This window comes from Cavia porcellus, unplaced genomic scaffold (genome assembly GCF_034190915.1).
Source record: "Cavia porcellus strain 051 isolate PalLab524CR breed Dunkin Hartley unplaced genomic scaffold, mCavPor4.1 scaffold_33, whole genome shotgun sequence".
NCBI classification, from domain to species: Eukaryota; Metazoa; Chordata; class Mammalia; order Rodentia; family Caviidae; genus Cavia; species Cavia porcellus.
The window spans coordinates 1,067,790-1,084,087 of record NW_026947516.1 but is presented as its reverse complement, the minus strand read 5'-3'; the positions used below and the strand labels follow the sequence as shown (position 1 = coordinate 1,084,087).

The window sequence follows — 16,298 nt, the reverse complement described above, 5'->3', positions numbered from 1 at the left end:
TGGGTGTCGGTAACTCGCCGTGAGGGCCTCGGTCCACTCGGGGACCCTCGGCCAGCTCCCAGCGGCGTCTGTGCTGGCACAGGGCGGGGAGGTGGCAGTGTCCACATCCGGCTGTTTTCTTGGAGACAGAGGAACCAGGGTCCAGGGTTAAGGAGATGACACCGAGGCGGACGCCGGGGGATCCAAACCTGTCTTTAATTATTTTGGAAACTTTAGCCACCGGGCCACCAGGGCCAGCCCACACACCCGGCTGAGCCCCGCGCTGCCTGGCCAGCACCAAGTCCACACGCCGGTCCGGCTCTCGGGGGCAGGCCCTGCCCTGCGCCCCTGGGACCCCGGTGGACCGCGCTGGCCCATGCTCCACGGCCTCCTGCATTTTGGCCAGGACTCCCCACCCGCCCCCCACCCACCGACCACCGCGCGCGGCCAGGCCCGCACCACATGCAGGACAGGGCGGATGCCCTTCCGGCCGTCGCCTCCTTAAGTGTCCACTATGTACAGTATTGCACTTGCTGCGTCCTCCCCTGTCTCGCTGGCCTCCGTCACGCCCACGCCCGCGCCCCACCCCGCGCCTCCAGGAAATAAAAGACAAAAGCAAATCCATGTCCATTCCGGGGTGCCGGTGCGGGTTGGGGTATCAAAGGCAGGGTGCAAACGTTAGCTGGATGCTTTTGCTGGGCACCAGGAGCTCCCATCTGTTCCGGGACACAGGCGCCCCTGGCATTGGGGTGCCGGGGTCATTTCCCCAACCCTCCCTCTCCAAGGTGCTGGGGGGCCTCGGGCACTGGCTTATTGCTGCATTTGGGGTTCGGGGTGGCAGAGGCAGGGGGGAAACAGCCCTGCCTCCTGGGGGTCGGGGTGCGTGTCCACATTCACACTGACACGCTTCGCAGTCAGGAAGTTCCAACTTGTCCGTGGAGACCAGCCCCAGGGCGCGTGTCTGTGTTCGTGTTCCTAGCGTCTAGGGTCTTCCAAAGGTGTGTGGTCAGCCGCATGCACAGGCTTGGGGACCCTCGGTCAGCAGCAGAGCGGGCACGGCGCGCGCGGGGTCGGCTTGGCACCGGGTCCCAGGACGCTGCGTGCGCCCAGGGCGCACGGCGAGCTCTGGAGCGCGCAAAGCAAAGGCCGGTTCCCGCGCGCGCGCGCGCCTCCCCGGATCTCCGCGAGGGTCCGGCTGCGCGGTGCACGAGCAGTCCGGGTGGAGGGGGGACCCTGCCCGGGTCGTGTCACACGGGCTTTTGGGGTTCGCTGGCCGGCGGTGCGGGACCCAGCGGGGCCGGACGGCGGGTCAGAGCCCCAGGGCCTCCGCGTGTTTGCGCGCCTTGAGCCGCAGGTCGGCGATGCTGGAGTTTTTGCTGTTGCTCTTGGCGGCGGCGGCCACCACGGCGGCGGCGGAGGCGGACTCGGCCAGGGACGCGATGGGGAGGCCGAAGGGCGGCGGCGGGAACATCAGGTAGGGCGCGTGCGCCGCCAGGTGCGGGTGCAGGTGCGGGTGCGCGTGGGCCACGCCCTCCAGCTGCAGCTGCGCCTGGACCTGCGCGAGGGAGGAGAGCAGCGTGGATGGGGGCGCCCCGGAGGGCACCCCGCGGACCCCCGAGGTGCCTCCTCTTCCCGGGACCTGGAGACCGCGGCGCACGGGCTGCCCCTACCCGTACCCCTAAACCGCAGCCTGACCCGAACCCCGAGCCCCGAGTCCAACCCTGCCCAACTCTACACAAAGCCAACCCCACCCTGAACCCTGGCCCTTGGGGGACCCGAGCCTTCAGCCCAATCCTGACCCGAACTCTGACCCCACCCCCGACCCCAATGCAACACTGACCCCAACCTGAGGTCCCCCCAACCCAGCCCAGCCCTGACCCTGAGCACCTGCTCGTCCATCTAGACCCCCCGGTGGGCCCACTTCCGCCCCAGCTCTAATCGGTGAACCCTGCGTTTTTACGCAGCAGCCCCGAAGCCAGGAGGTCCTCACTAGCACCCCTGGGAACCTATGGAGACTCCGGGGCCTCCCCAGGTCCTCTCCAAGGACGTGTGGCAGCCCCCGGGCGCTGCCCACATGGGCGTCCAGGTCAGGACAGGGCGGTGCCCGCAGTGCCCAACCTGGGTAAGGGTCCCCCCGGGATGGTGCAGGCCAAGGCTTGGCCTGAAGCTGGGCCACAGCCTCGAGGGCGAGAGGCCTGGGCTAGGAGGACCCCGGCCTCTCCGGTGCCCTCTGTACCTTCCCCGAGGGGCACTCATGCCCAGAGGCTGCACCCGACTGGGGTCCACAGCAGGGTGCCGCCCAGGGGATTTGGGGTCCCCCAGGGGGAGAAGCCACCTAGGCCCACACCAGGAGGCCCCAGACCTCCCAGCTGGCCGGGTCCTGGCACCCCAAGCCCTGACCAGCAGCCCCGCCAGGCGCCCCAAGCTGGCACGGTCAAGGGGAGGAGGGGGCGCGGGTTGCGGGGCCCCGAACCCCCAGCTCGGGCACCCCCCCCCCTTCCTTTCCAGGCTTCGAGCCCCGGCCGGGTGGGTGGCTCGGGGTAGGTGGGATTTTTTTTTCCTCTCTCAATTCCGTAAAAGCGCATTTGGGTTTGGATTTCTACCCTCTCCAAGGTGCCTTGGAGTTTTATGGCCTGGTTTTAATACGTGCCAACGCGCCTATAAATGGCCCCTTGTAAAAGCAGCGAGCTTTCTTCTGGGAGCCAGGGTCTGAGTGAGAGGGCAGGGAAAGAGACACGGGGGGCGGGCGGGGAGGGGAGAGGGGGAGCTGGGGTCCCCCGGGAGGAGGCCCCCCATACCCGCCCGCCACCCGCCGCCAGCTACCTGTTGGAAAGGCATTCGCAGCGCGCCCATGTTCACGTAGGGAGCCACCCTGCAGGCGTCCAGGTGGCTGGCGGTGCCCAGGATGACGCCTGCGGAGAGAGAGCCGGGGACCCCAGTCAGCGTGGCCGAGTCCAGCCCCCGGCCCGCGCCCCAAAGCCTCCCCGCGCACAGGCGTGCACCCACCTTTGTGCATCTGGTTCTCCTGCTTCCGACACTTGGCCCTGCGGTTCTGGAACCAAACCTGAGGACCAGAGACAGGCAGCGCTCAGGCCCGGGTCTCGGGGAGGGGACCCCAGCTCCCCCTTCCACACACATACACACACCCACCTCCCGCGTGGCTGGGGACCCGGCCATGCCCACATGTTCCAGGCTATGGGGAAGCGGTTCCTCGGTCTCTGGGGGTGCACGCCTCCCCCCACTCCACACTGCAAGGTGGACAGGCGCCCCTGCAACGTGCCGCACCCCCGTCGAGCCCGGGACCCCCCAGGCACTGCGGCTCCCTGGAGAGGGGCCATTCGGAGGCGCAGGTGCCCGGTTAGTGCTGCCGGGGTCCTAGCCGTGCCAGGGCGCCCCAGGATCCAGGCCTGCACCCTTTGTAACCCTCAGATATCTGGGGCGCCCATGGCAGCGGTGGGGCCCTGTGCTCCCCACGCCAGCCTGCTCCCCAGACGGACCAGGCTCCCCCCCACTCCCATCCTGCACCACGCGGGCAGAAACACTGACGGCCAGGCGGAGAGATCAGCACCCACATCCTCTGCGAGGCCAGCACAATAAGTCCCCCCCGCTGGGGAACCCCGCTCCCCAAAGCCCCAGGCAGGAAGCAAAGGAGGGGACTTCCCGGCCTGGCCCACTCGGAGCAGAAGTTCGGCCGCCGGTCTCCCTGCAGCCGCCGCAGGCCTCCTGCTCCTGCTCTCGGTGCGAATCCGGGGACCACAGTCGGGGTCCCGCCGAGCCAGCCGGCACCCAAGAGTCCCGTGTGTCCCCCGCTCCCCCAGTCCTCCACGTGGAAACCGGGGTCCCCGGGCGGGCGCAAGGCTCGGCCAGGTCCTGTCCTCCTGTGCCCTCCTCCTCCCGGGGAAGTTTTTCTCATTTAAATTCTTGCAAACGTGGCGCTTAAACCCGGAGTCAGACCGCAAGCAGCCGCGCTGGCCCGGCCTGCAGAGCCGCCTCGGCCGGCCGCGTGGGGCTGGGTTTTGGGGGGCAGAAGGGCGCGGTGAGGAGGGAAATAAAATTATGAATAAACGTGAGGGCTGGGGGCCTGCGTCGGGCGCTAATAAATCAGTCCTGGGTGATTGGCGATCAATTCCAATTAGGCCCGAATATGCTCAGCGACGTGCGGCCGGCAGTTCGGAGACGAGACGCGGCCGGCTTCGTTACCGGCCGCCGGCGGCCTTCGCTCCACAAGGATGTAATCGGATTTCCCTTTGATTTCCATTACAGACAGTGAATAATGACATTTAATTTAGCTCTGAGCCATAAACCCGAAGATATTTGTTGTAATTAAATTACCGCCTGCCCCTCACCGGCGCTCATAAGTTCCCATTATGAGCTGACAGCTGGGGGATATAAGTTTCCAGTACAACACAAAAATAAGAGGTTAATAAGGACCAGAGTCCGTAGGATGCTCAATTTATTTACACCGAATTTCCCCGCTAAATTGAAACTCTATCTTTTAAGCACACGAGACGGGCTTTTCCCGGGGAAGAAAGCGGTCGTCGAGCCACTCAGACGCGGACAGGATGAAAAATAAATTTCAAACATTTTTATGTCTGTGTCTCCGAGTCTTTCTCCCCCACCCCGAGCCTGCGCTCCCCGCCCGTCTCTCCGGCCCCCTCGGCCGGCCGGTTTGACTAATTGATTTTTATGAGCACTTTCTGCAGCCCTAGAAGACGCCTTTCCTCTCCGGGTTGTTTTTATGATTATTTACAGTCGTTAATTTTTAATCTGCCCCCCCAAATCGATCCATCTTCATTTGGCACCATGCACAGACACGTCCCAGCCCCGAGCCCGCACACCCCGGGGCTCGCCGGCTCCGCGGCCCCCCACGACCCTGTTTGTGCTTCCGTCCGGGGCACCCCAGGACCCCGCGGGGACACCGGCTCCGGGAACTCGGCTCCGGCCGGCCCGCTGACGTGCTGTGCCGTGCGTAATAGACTTCTGCAAAGAAAGAGTGGCCAATTCAATTACGAGTCATTTATTTTTATAGGAGCTGTACATCAAGGCCCAAGGTTATTACGGGGACCCCGGCAGGGGACAGTCGCAGGTGACATAAAACCTGACGTGCCCTAAAGCGAAAGTTTAATCTTTTGATTAATTCCTGCAGCCAGGGCTCCCTGCGTCTCCGCACCAGGAGGGTCGAGGTGGCCGGCGGGCCGGGGAAGGGCGTCTCCACGGTGGCCCCGAGTTCCTGCCTGTGGGGGTGCCCGGGGGACCCCCGGGTTGGCTGTCAGCGCCTGGCTGGGCCCAGGATGCCCCGGGCGAGCCGGGCTTTGCTGCATCATGAGGGAGGGAGCCTGGCTGTCACCGCCACTGAGGCTGGGCTCACACACACACACACACACACACACACACACACACACATGCACACATGCACGCATGCACGCGTGTGCACACACACGCGCGCACACTCGGATCGTGGCACTAAAGATCTTATGAAATGCTTTCTCTCTGTCAGTGCAGCTGGACAGAGCCCGCCTGACTTTGGTGACCGGTGAGCCTCCGGCCAGGCCAGCACAGCTTGCTGTCCGCTTTGGGAAGGGACGCTGGCGCGCCTGGCTTTTCGGTTCTCCGACTGCGCTCCCCAGAGCTCCGGGTCCCCGACCCGCGTCTCACCAGCCCTTCCGCGAGGCTCACACGTGAGGGGCGCCGGGGTCCCCCACCAGGGGCCGGGGCGCAGCCACCTGGCAGCTGCAAGGCGCGCGCATCCGCGCTCGCTCGCACACGCGCGCGCGCCCAGCAGACACATCGATACATTTAAGCAAATGTTTGCAAAGCACAAAACGCTCGGCCCGGGCCAGGCCCCGCCACTGACTGCGCCGCGCCCCACCCCGCCCGCCTCTCCGGGCGCCAGATGGAGCCTCATGAATCGCGCGCTCCCGGGGGACCCGCTGGAGAGACGGCGCCCGCGACCCCGCGCTAATCCGGCCCCGGGCGGGGTGGCCCGGCTCACATGGAGATGCCCCCGCCTGTGCATGCTCGCGCACGCGTGTGTGTGTGTGTGCGCGTGTGTGCGTGTGCAGAGCGCCCCTCAGCAGCCCGCCGCGCCCGCCTCTGCGCCCCGGCATGGAGAGGGGAGCTTGGAGAGGCGCGGAGGTCACCGCGCAGGGACACCGAGCTCCGGGAGGTCCTGACGGCCCGGCGCGCACGCTGAGACTCGGCCCGAGAGCCCGGCCCCTGGACACACGGACAGACTGACGGACGGGACAGGACGCGCGCCCTGCCCAGCCCGGGTGTCCGGGCGCACCGCGCTCCTCACCTGCACGCGCGCCTCCGACAGCCCCAGGCGCTGGCTCAGCTCCTCGCGCATGAAGGCGTCCGGATAGTGCGTCTCGTCGAAGAGGTTGGTGCGGCTGCGGCGCTGCTTCAGCTTGGTCTGCCCGTCCTCGTCCTCCGACTTCACGTCCTCCCGCTTCTCCCTGCAGTCGAAGAGCCCTGCGGGCGCCAGGGCGGGCGCGCAGCTCAGAGCCGGGGACCCCCGCACCCCGCGCCCTGCACCCCGCGCCCCGCGCCCTGTGGAGAGGGAGGCGCAGCGCGGCCTCTCCGTGTGTTGGCTGCGGCTCAGCCGCGTTTCCTCAATTATCCACTTGGCCGTGTTGACTCGGCCCCAGCTGGGCTTTTTTTTGGAAAGCAACGCAGCTAAATATTATTCTTAAGGCAAAGGAGCTCCGGAGAGTCGCCCGAGGACGTGGGCCGCTGTCCCCTCGCTGTCCTGGAGCCCCGCTCGGCCCATCTCTCCCTCCTGTGTCCCTCTCCCTGTCTGACCCCAAAGCCGGCCGGTCCGGATGTCCAGCGGGCAGCTGAGCGGGGAGCCCTGACCCCAGAGCTCTCTGGCTCCCCCACGCACTGCACCCCACTGGGTCCCGGTTTTAGGGGCTCAGCAGGGCAGGCGCAGAGCGGCCAGGGCTGCAAGGCAAACAGAGAGCACGGCTCGGAGGTCCCCGTCCCCCGACTTATAAACCGTCCCAGGCCCAGCTGGGGCTTTGCAAAAGGCTCCCGGGGTGTCCCAGGCACCCCGGCTGGCCCTGCCCCAGGGATCACCCCCTGTTCTAATTAGAGGTCCAGGCCCAGATACGGGGCTGCTTAGGGAGGACGGCGGGCTGGGCGACCCCACCGTGCTCCCCAGAGCTGCGGGCGCCCACGAGTGGCCTCCAGGGTGCCCACCAGCCCCACTAACAGGAAACCCTGGTCCTGGGCTCCTCGGCCGGCCGGGCTCCCCCCGGTACCTAGTCCCTGTCTTTCTCCAAGTGTCCCCTCCCCGGGCAGCCTGGCCACCCTTCCCTCCTGCGGCCTGGGAGGAGGCCGCCACACCGGCCCGTTGCCCACCGCCCGCCTGTGCTGGTCCTTGGTGTGTACCACACCCCTTCCCTCTCCTCGCCCCGAGGACCCCAGCACCACACCCGGCGGGCACCGGGCCTGCCTGCTGCCTTCCCGAGGAATCGCAGCCCCGGCCGGCCGGACGGTCACAGCAGAAACTCAGGCCTCCACCCCGGCCTGCTCCGGGCTGCCCCTGCTGAGCGGGGCTCCCTCTGCCCCTCCGGGTGGCACCTCCGGACTGTCCGGGTGCCAGCAGCTGTGGGGCAGGAGACCTCGGGCCTCCGATGGGTGGGGACGCGGGTGCCCAGGCCCCGAGCAAAAACTCTTTTGTGCGAGTCCCAGAACCAGGTGCGGAGCCGGCCGGCGGGGCGCCCGCCCTTACGGATGGAGCCGGGGCCAGGTCCGGAGCTCGGCGCCCAGCGCCACTTCCTGGGCTGCCAGCGGCTCTGGCCCAACAAGGCCTGGGGAGCCCCGTACGACGGAGCTGCATCCTTCAGCCCCAAAACCCACACTCTGACACCCCAGCCGCAGGCCCAAGAGGAAGCCCCAGACTGAGACCCGGGTTCCAGCTAGAACCGGACCGAACACTGGGGACTTCACGCTGACACCCCCATTCTGAGCGGGGCAGGACGGGGATGCATCTTTTCTTATCCATACAAATCCTACCCACGAGCGGCCCCCTCGGGGCACCACAGATGTCTAACCGACTGGTGCGGCCTGCGAGCCCCCGAGCCTGGCAGCGGCTCCCCCCAGCTCCGTCACCAAGGTGTCAGGAGGCGGTGGAGGAGGAGGAGGGGGACCTGCCTCCCCGCCAGACCCCGGCCACCCGCGGCACACAAGTGGTTTTAATTTGCAAACCCAACCTCGAGTCTCCGGGTTCCAGGGGAAAGTTTTCCTCCCCGGGAAGGGGACCCTGACAGCGGGGAGCTCATCCTTTCCGGGCAGCTGGGGCGCCCCCAATCCTGCCTGTTCCTGGCTCAGGCGAGCTAGAAGCCCCCCTGTCCCCAGAGAGATAAGTGAAGCTTTTCTGTGTGGGCCATACAGACAGACAGACAGACAGACAGACCCGGCTGCATCCTTTCAGACAAGTCTGGGGGCTCAGCCCGGGAAAGTTCGCGCTGCGGACCGGGCAGTGCCTGAGGCCCGGCCGGCCTGGACCCAGGGCTCCCCGTGTTGGCCTGTCTGTGCTGTCTGCGCCCTGGATGCTGCGCCCGCTTCCTCCTCCTCCTCCCTCCTCCTCCTCCTCCTCCTCCTCCTCCTCCTCCTCCTCCTCCTCCTCCTCCTCTTCCTCCACCTCGTCCTCCTGCTCAGCTGCTTTTCCTCAAGGGAACCCTGGCGACCCCGGGCCCAGGCCTCTCCCGGCCAGATGTAGCCTCTCACCCTCTGCTGCTGCAAGAGTTGGGGGTGGAATGCCAGGCGAGGCCGGGGGAGGCCGGGGGAGGCCAGGAGAGGCCAGGGGAGGCCAGGAGAGGCCAGGCGAGGCCAGGGGAGACCAGGAGAGGCCAGGAGAGGCCGGGGGAGAGGCCAGGAGAGGCCGGGGGAGACCAGGCGAGGCCGGGGGAGGCCAGGCGAGGCCGGGGGAGGCCGGGGGAGGCCAGGAGAGGCCAGGAGAGGCCGGGGGAGAGGCCAGGAGAGGCCAGGCGAGGCCGGGGGAGGCCAGGAGAGGCCGGGCGAGGCCAGGGGACCCCGCCGCCTGCTCCTCCCTGCGCGCACGAGGGCCAGCGAGGACCCCGGCCCGGCAGCAGCACCGCCGCGGTGCCCGCGCTTCTCCGGGCCGCAGGGGACTTGGCTGGAACCGGCGCGCGCGCACGCGCAGCCACCTCACCTTCCCCCGCGCCTCTGCCGGCGCCGAATTCCTTCAGCTTCTCCTTGTCGAGCTCTCCGTGGTCTTTGAACAAATGCATGGGACAGTGGCCTCCCCCGCCGCCGTCCGTCACGTCCTGGAGCGCGGCGGCGTCCGCGGTGCCCAGCTCCCTGGAGCGCGCCAGTCCGCTCTCCAAAACTTCCCTGTAGGTGATGGAATCCTTCTTGGCCCCGCTGCCTCCGCCTCCGCCGCCGCCGCCGCCGCCGCCCGCATTCTCCTTGGTCTTCTGGTCGAACGATTTGGACACGAAGGCGGTGAGCTCCTCCATGGCCACCCCGGAGCGCGCGGGGCTGCGGGGGTCGTGCGCCCTGGCTGGCGGCCGGCCGGGCTGCGGTCCGCGCGCTCCTCCTCCTCCTCCTTCTCCTCCTCCTCCTGTTCGTCCTCCTCCTCTTCCTCCTCCTCCTCTTCGTCCTCCTCCTCCTCCTCCTCCTCCTCCCGCTCCCCGCGCGCACCGAGGAGGAGGACGCGGGCCGGCGCTGGCTGCTGGCTGCGGCTGGGCGCGGGTGGCGAGTCCCTCCCCGCCGTTATTTATGCCTCGCAATTTGCGATCTCACTATTTATACGCGGCTACCTTCGCCCAACCCCCTGCGCCCCTGTCTCGAGCAATTACGGCTGCTCCGGGGCTCGGAGGAGGAGGCGGCGGCGGGGCCGGGACGCACGCGCGGGGAGAGGGGACGGCGCCTTCTCGCCCCCGCGCGCCCCACCCGCGGCCCCCCCAGGCCCGGCACTGGGCTCGGCCTCGCATTTCATCACCGAGTGGCGTCTCGGACCTCGGCGTGGAGAGGTGAAGAGGACGCCGCCCCCCCTTTGGAAGGAGGAGAGAGAGACAGACAGAGCGCGCGCGCACTGCAGGACGCAGCGCCAGCGCCCCAAACAGGTACCGCGCGCCCGCCCTGGCTGCGCCGGGCCCCAAACTCCAGGCGGACGCGGTGCCGCGGACGCGGGGCTTTCGGCAGCCGGGGGGTCCCCAGGAGCCTGGGCCGCCCCTGGCCCAAGCCTCGCCCCGCCTCGCCTCCTCCTCCTGCCCCCTGCGGGGAGGCCGAGGCAGGAACGTCTCTCTCCACGTGCGCCCCCGCGGGGGAGCCGGAGCCCGGTGCGCTCGGCCGCGCAGGCGAAGCTGCTCCAACTTGGACGCGGCCGGATGGCGAGGGCGCGCGCCCTGGGGACCCCGACATCCAGAGGAAAGCGCCGGGGGTGCCCGGGGGTTCCCGGGGGTGCCCGGGGGCGCGGGCGCAGCGCTTGAGGACCTCGGAGGGGAGGCGGGCGGCGCTGTCACCGAAGCCCGGGGCGCAGACGCGGAGGGTCCCCGAGAGAGAACCGGTTGGTGACGTCTGTCCTGGGCGCACTGGTCACCCCCGGCCCGGAGTGACAGACGCCGCCTGGGCTTTGCTCCGGGCTGTGGTCTCGGGGTGCCGGGGGTTTGTTTGTCCTGTTTTCACAGAGTGACCGCTGCTCCCCGGGCCCTGGCCATGGCGCCCGGAGACAGTCATTTTCAGGACCCCGAAGCCAAACTGTCACCCCGTCCCCAAATGCCATCTGTCAATAAAGTTGACGCCCCTGTTTTTCTAAAAAAAAAAAAAAAGATACCCGCGCACCCCAGTTCCCCGGACCGGTGGACGCTGGTCAGTTATCTTCCAGGAAATGCTGATTTTTTTCATGAGTTCTGTCTGTCTGTCTGTCTGTCTGACTGCTCTGCGGAGCTGTGTGAGCCACATCCCCAGCCCTGACCCCATTTTCCCTTCTGAGCCGGGGTCTCACCAAGTTGCTAAGTAGCCAGGCGTTGGGGGAACAGGATAGGATGGGGGGCTCCAAACTTGGGACCCTCCCGCCTCGGCCTCCTGGAGCTCTGGGCCGATCCCTGCCCAGGTGGCACAGCCGCGCCCACCTGTCCACTCTGGGTCCCTTAAAGCAGTTTGCCCTCTGAGGCGAGTGGGCGGCCGACCTGGACACCGGGGTCAAGTCCACCTTGGGGGGCCTCCTGAGCCCTGTCGGGCAGATCCAGACGCAGCCCTGCAGGCGCCATGCAGACCCCGCCATGGGGCGGGGGGACATCGAGGCAGAAGTGCAGAGGTTGGGGCTCAGGATGGGCACGGGGCCTGCGCCGCCTGGGGCTGAGACCCAGACCCTTCCTGGGGGCACCCTGGGGTCCCCCTTGATCTGGAGCCCCGAGGGGCCGCTGAACCTGCAGCTCTCCTGCCTCAGCCTCCCCGAGTGCCTGGGACAGATGCCCCAGAGGCCTGACGGGGAGCAGGGAAGGGACAGACACCCCAAGAGTTGCAGACCAGATCCAGGCCACAGGGACTGTGGGGGGGACCCAGGCTTGGGGAGACTAATTCTCTTTTGGTCCAGGGCTCTGTCTCTGCAGTGTCCAGTGAGGACCAGTCACTGCACCCCAGCAGACTGGCCCTGCCTCCACAGGGGTCCCCAAACCTGAAAGAGGCCCCACCTTGCTGCACCCCTGGCTCATGCCCTCTTGGAGGGCTCCCCCAGCACCTGGCCACACGAAGGGAAAGTGGACACCTTAGGAAAAAATCCGGGTAAATCCAAGCCAGGCGTGTGGTGGCCGTCCGTCATCCCGGCACTCGGGAGGCTGAGGCAGGAGGGTCTCTGTGAGTTTGAGGCCAGCCTGGACTGCATAGTGAGACCCTCCCTCAGAGAAACAGAAAGCATCAGAGGTGACCGCGTCCACCGTGTTCCCCGGTCTCCCCGGCCTCCTCTTATGTTATTTTATTTATTTATGTGTTTATTTATTTGATTTTGTTTTTCCAAAGTTACGGGCTCTCTGAGCGAGGTCACCTTTCCTAGAACCCAGCTTGAGTCTTGCAGAAGAGCAAATTCACAGCCGTGCCTCGGGGGATGGAGGAGCCCGGGGTCCCCTGAACCCCTGAACCCTCGTCAGTGAGGAAGGGAGGAGGAGGGAGCCGCCCGTAGCCTGTCAGCGCGGACGGCCCAGGAGCACCCCGGCGCTGGTGACGGCACCAGGGACCCACTTTCCCCCCAGAGCAGCCCCCGGCAGGCTGAGGGGCAGCGCGGGTGGTGGACCTGCACCCCTGCCTGGCCTGGTGCCCCAGATCCGCTGGCAGCTCGCAGAGGCCCGGCCGTGGCCGCAGGGCCTTATCACAGCAGGGAGCGGAACTCTGGCTCCCGCGGGCGGGCGCTGCTGAGCCCCAGTGCCGGGTGATGCGGGGTCCCGGGTCCCGGGGAGCCGGCCGGGGAGGTCGGGGTACAGGCTTTGCCTCCCGTGGAAGAAAAGGGAGCCAAGGAGGGGCACGGAGTTTAGGAGGGACAGAGGAGGAGGAGAAAGAAACAGAAAGAGACAGAGCACGGGCCCGGGGGGCTCACGGGAGGGAGGGAGGGACGCCCCAAGTCCCTGCCCGGTGCCAGCCTGGCTCCCCAATCCCGCCCTTCCCGTCCTCAGTGCCGTGACCGCAGCGGGGGTGCTGTCTCTGTCCATCCGGCCGTCTGTCCTCCCGGCACCAGGGCAGGGACCCCAGCCGGGTCCTGGGGCTGAAGTCGGGGGCGGGACGGGGCCCCCCCAGGCTGGGCGCGTCCAGCGGGTGGCTGAGTGGACACAGCCGGCGGGCAGCATCGGGTGGCGGGTTTCCTTCTCCCCTTCCCCCAGACAGTGAAGTCCCGGGGGCGCCTGGGCGGCTGGCACCTCGGGGAGCCGGTCGGGAAGCCTCCGGAGGTCGCTACGGACGGATGGACGGACAGATGGGCGGAAGGACGCCTACCGCCGGTGTCCAGTGTCCGATGCGGGCATCAGATTCAGCGAAGGTCACGGCTCGGCCGGCAGCCGAGGGACTGGGGTCCCCGCCCAGGTGCCCCTTCCGAGCCGGCGGCCCTGCTGGACACGGGGTGACTGCTGGGGGACCGTCTCTCCCTCCGGTCTCCTCTCTGGTATTTATAAGCCCAGGCAGAGGACGCCATGAATATTCAAATGTTTAACATGTGATGCATTCAATGCCTCCAAACGCAGGGCTGCTTCCTCCGGCTCCCCGTTATCCAAACATATTTATTTTCAATCACATTTCTCGCCTGCCCGGGGCGGGGCGGTCGGGCTGGGAGCTGAGCACAGACCCGGCCAGAGACCCTCCTGCCTCGGCCTCCCCGGCCGGAGTTTGCTCGGGCATTGGGCCTCAGCTCCATCTCCACCCGCACCCCGGGTCCCCAGTCATTCCTCACGCAGACCGGCGCCTCGGAAATGTTTTGGGGGACCCCCGGCCCTGGCCAATGTCTGTGTGGGTGGGGCTGACGGTTTCCAAGGCCGGGAGCCGCCGCCTCCTCACACATTCATTATTTACGGGTATCGACCGGGGTTTGGGGTTTGCTAGCCGTCTGTGCCCATCACAGCGGCCTCCCTGCCCGCCCTCCGGCCGGCCGGTCCCGGGCTGAATGTCGGGCCTGCCCCGAGTGTCTGTCCCTGGCTCCCGGGCGGTGTTCATCGATCGACTCAAGGACTGTCATCGTGGCCAGGCGGGCGGGAGAGCGGATTTCCCGGTCCAGCCTGCGTGGTCAGGCCGGCGAGGCGGCTCCTCTGCCGGGTGGTCATCCGGGAGGCCCTGGCGGTGGACACTGGGCTGCCCCGGCACGGCCTGGCCCCTGCCTGGACGCTGAGGTGCAGGCTCCCAGCCCAGCGGCCGAGAGGCCGTGCGGCTCTGCGCCCCCCCGCTCCCCTTCTCCCCTTCTCCCCGCTCCCCTTCTCCCCGTCTCCCCGCTCCCCTTCTCCCCTTCTCCCCGCTCCCCTTCTCCCCGTCTCCCCGCTCCCCCTTCCTGGCTCCCCCGGCAGCCCGGCCTCTCCGCCTGCTCGTAGGCAACAGATGTCCACCATTACAAGGGTTTCCCTTTCAGCCTTAATCATGAGACCTTTGCTTTATGTTTTATTTAAGAAAAACATTATTTTTTCAGGGAGCAAAGCTGTTTCCCGCGGACGGAGCCGCCGCCGTTTGCCGTGGACCTCGGCTACATAAACAATGACAGGAAAAAATGAGGCGCTGGCGGCCGCCCGCCGCGAGCCTTCCCGGGGAGACTGGGGGGGCTGGGGGGCCTGGATTCCCCAGCCTCGCCCGGCTCCAGGGTGGCTTCATTTTAATTTCCCCTCCTCCTCCTCCGCACCTCCTCCAGGCCCGGCTTTGGAAGGTGGAGCAGAGGCCGGTGCTCTGGGCTTCTTGGCTGCAAATTTTAAAGCACAGGTGACAGGGACGGGCTGCTGGCACCGGGGACCTCACGGTGGCCGGACGCCACGCACCCGGCTGGCAGCTGCACCCCAGAGCTCACGGCTCCCGTAGGCTGCACCCCAGAGCTCACGGCTCCCGCATGAGCCTCGGGGAGCCTGGCCCGGACCTCCCTCCAGGGTGTCTGTGGGGTGCACAGGGCCGGGGCGCTGTCCCCGAGGCCAGGCTGGATGGGGAGCCCCGAGAAGGAGCCCGTCCCTGAGGCTGGACTCAGAACCCGAGGCCCTGAGCGCCTCTGTGGGGACCCGGCCTAAGCTGAGCGGGGTCGCCCCAACTCCCTAAGGCCAAGGACGGCTGCTGGGGAGGGGGGCGCCCCTGAAACCAGGCCCCGGGGTGGGCTTGGGAAGGGACGGCTTTCTGCAAATGGACAGGAGAGGCCTGAGGAGGAGGAGCGGAGCCGGAGGGGAGGGAAGGAGGCTCCCCATCCCCACCCTCCACCCCCTGGTCCCCAGGAAGCAGCCTCTCACCCCGTCACTCCCTGGGCGCATCCTGGGGAGCCGCACCCCAAGCCTTGGGCCCCTGAGTGTCACCCGCCCCCGTTCACCAGGGCCGTGGATGCTGAGGGGCTGGAAGGGCTCCGTCCGGGGGACCATTTCCTGTTCCCCACTAATGAGGCGTCCCCCTGCCACCCCGTGCGTGCGCCCGGGATGGGACTCGGGGTCCCCAGAGGCCAGGCTGGGCAGGCGGGAGCGTGGGGCGCAGGGAGTGGACTCGGGGTCCGTGGCTCCCGCCCGCGCCCGGCCTGGCTAATTGGGGAGCAGAGCGCGGACGCGGACGGGCGCCCGGGGCGAGGGGGGCCGCGGCTCCTGGGCTCAGCCTCCTGGCCTGAGGCGAAGCTCCGGGCGAGAGAGCCGAGCTCCGGGCTGGACGCGCTCCCGGCCCACCAGGGCGCTCCGCCAGCGCCCCTCTCCAGCCGCGCGCCCCGGGCACCGCGAGCGGGGCCCGCACCAAGCGGAGCTCAGGGCCCCGGGCAGCGCCGGGGCGGTTCATTATCTCGGTCCCGGCGCTGAACCCACGCTGGGCTCCACACCCCGCCCCGCCCGGCCCTTTGCATTTCTTAGTTTGAGGCAGGCTGTCTGTGCGTTGCTAAACTGCACCCGCAGAGCTGGCTTTGCGATCTTCCTGCCTCGGCCTCCTCCTGCTGGGGCCCCGGACCCCAGGTCTAGCTGCAAATGTCTCTGATTCTCCCTCTGTCTCCTGCGTTAGGAAGTGAACGCACAGCTTTGCACTGAGCTCCTTCCCCGGCCCGGCCCATTCCTGCCTTTCTTTCTCTTGATTTTGAGATGGGATCTCACTGAGACACTAACTGACCATGCTGGGCTGGAACCTGCGACCCTCCTGCCTCAGCCTCCCAGAGTGCCGGGATCACAGGCTTATGCTAAAGTCAGCCTGGGAGCAGGGTTCCTGTCCTGCACCTGGGTAAACTTGGTCAGGAGAACACAAGCAGAGACACTTGGTCAGGAGAACCCGACTGCCCCCAGCGGGCCCCAAAAGGGTCCTCATCTATCCCAGGGTCTGGAGGGCCCAGGGGGCTACATGCATTGTACTGTGACTCTGACCAGCTCTGGGACCAGTACCCAGGCATGCAAAGGGGGTAGCCAAACCCTAACTCCAGTGTAGGTGGGGCCTGCTGGGATTCACTCCAACCACCCACCCAACCAACCAAGAACACATCCATCCATCCATCCACCCATCCACCCATCCATCCATGCACCCATCCATCCATCCATGCATGCATCCATCAATCCACTCATCCATCCATCCATCCACCCATCCATCCATCCATCCATCCACCCCTCCATATCCACCCATCCATCCACCCATCCATCCACACATCCATCCACCCATCCAACCATCCAGCCATC

At 67.2% G+C, this 16,298-nt stretch overlaps 1 protein-coding gene across 1 annotated transcript; it reads right to left on the bottom strand.

Moving 5' to 3' along the window:
* Nucleotides 1-423: 423 nt before the first annotated feature.
* Shox (SHOX homeobox) lies at nt 424-9,587 on the bottom strand. Its single transcript, XM_063242903.1, has 5 exons — nt 9,161-9,587; nt 6,278-6,453; nt 2,986-3,043; nt 2,803-2,891; nt 424-1,534 (listed from the first exon to the last, which is right to left on the bottom strand). Exons 1-5 carry the CDS (start codon nt 9,465-9,467, stop codon nt 1,289-1,291), a joined length of 876 nt encoding a protein of 291 aa, XP_063098973.1. The 5' UTR covers nt 9,468-9,587; the 3' UTR covers nt 424-1,288.
* Between the last annotated feature and the right edge of the window lie 6,711 nt (nt 9,588-16,298).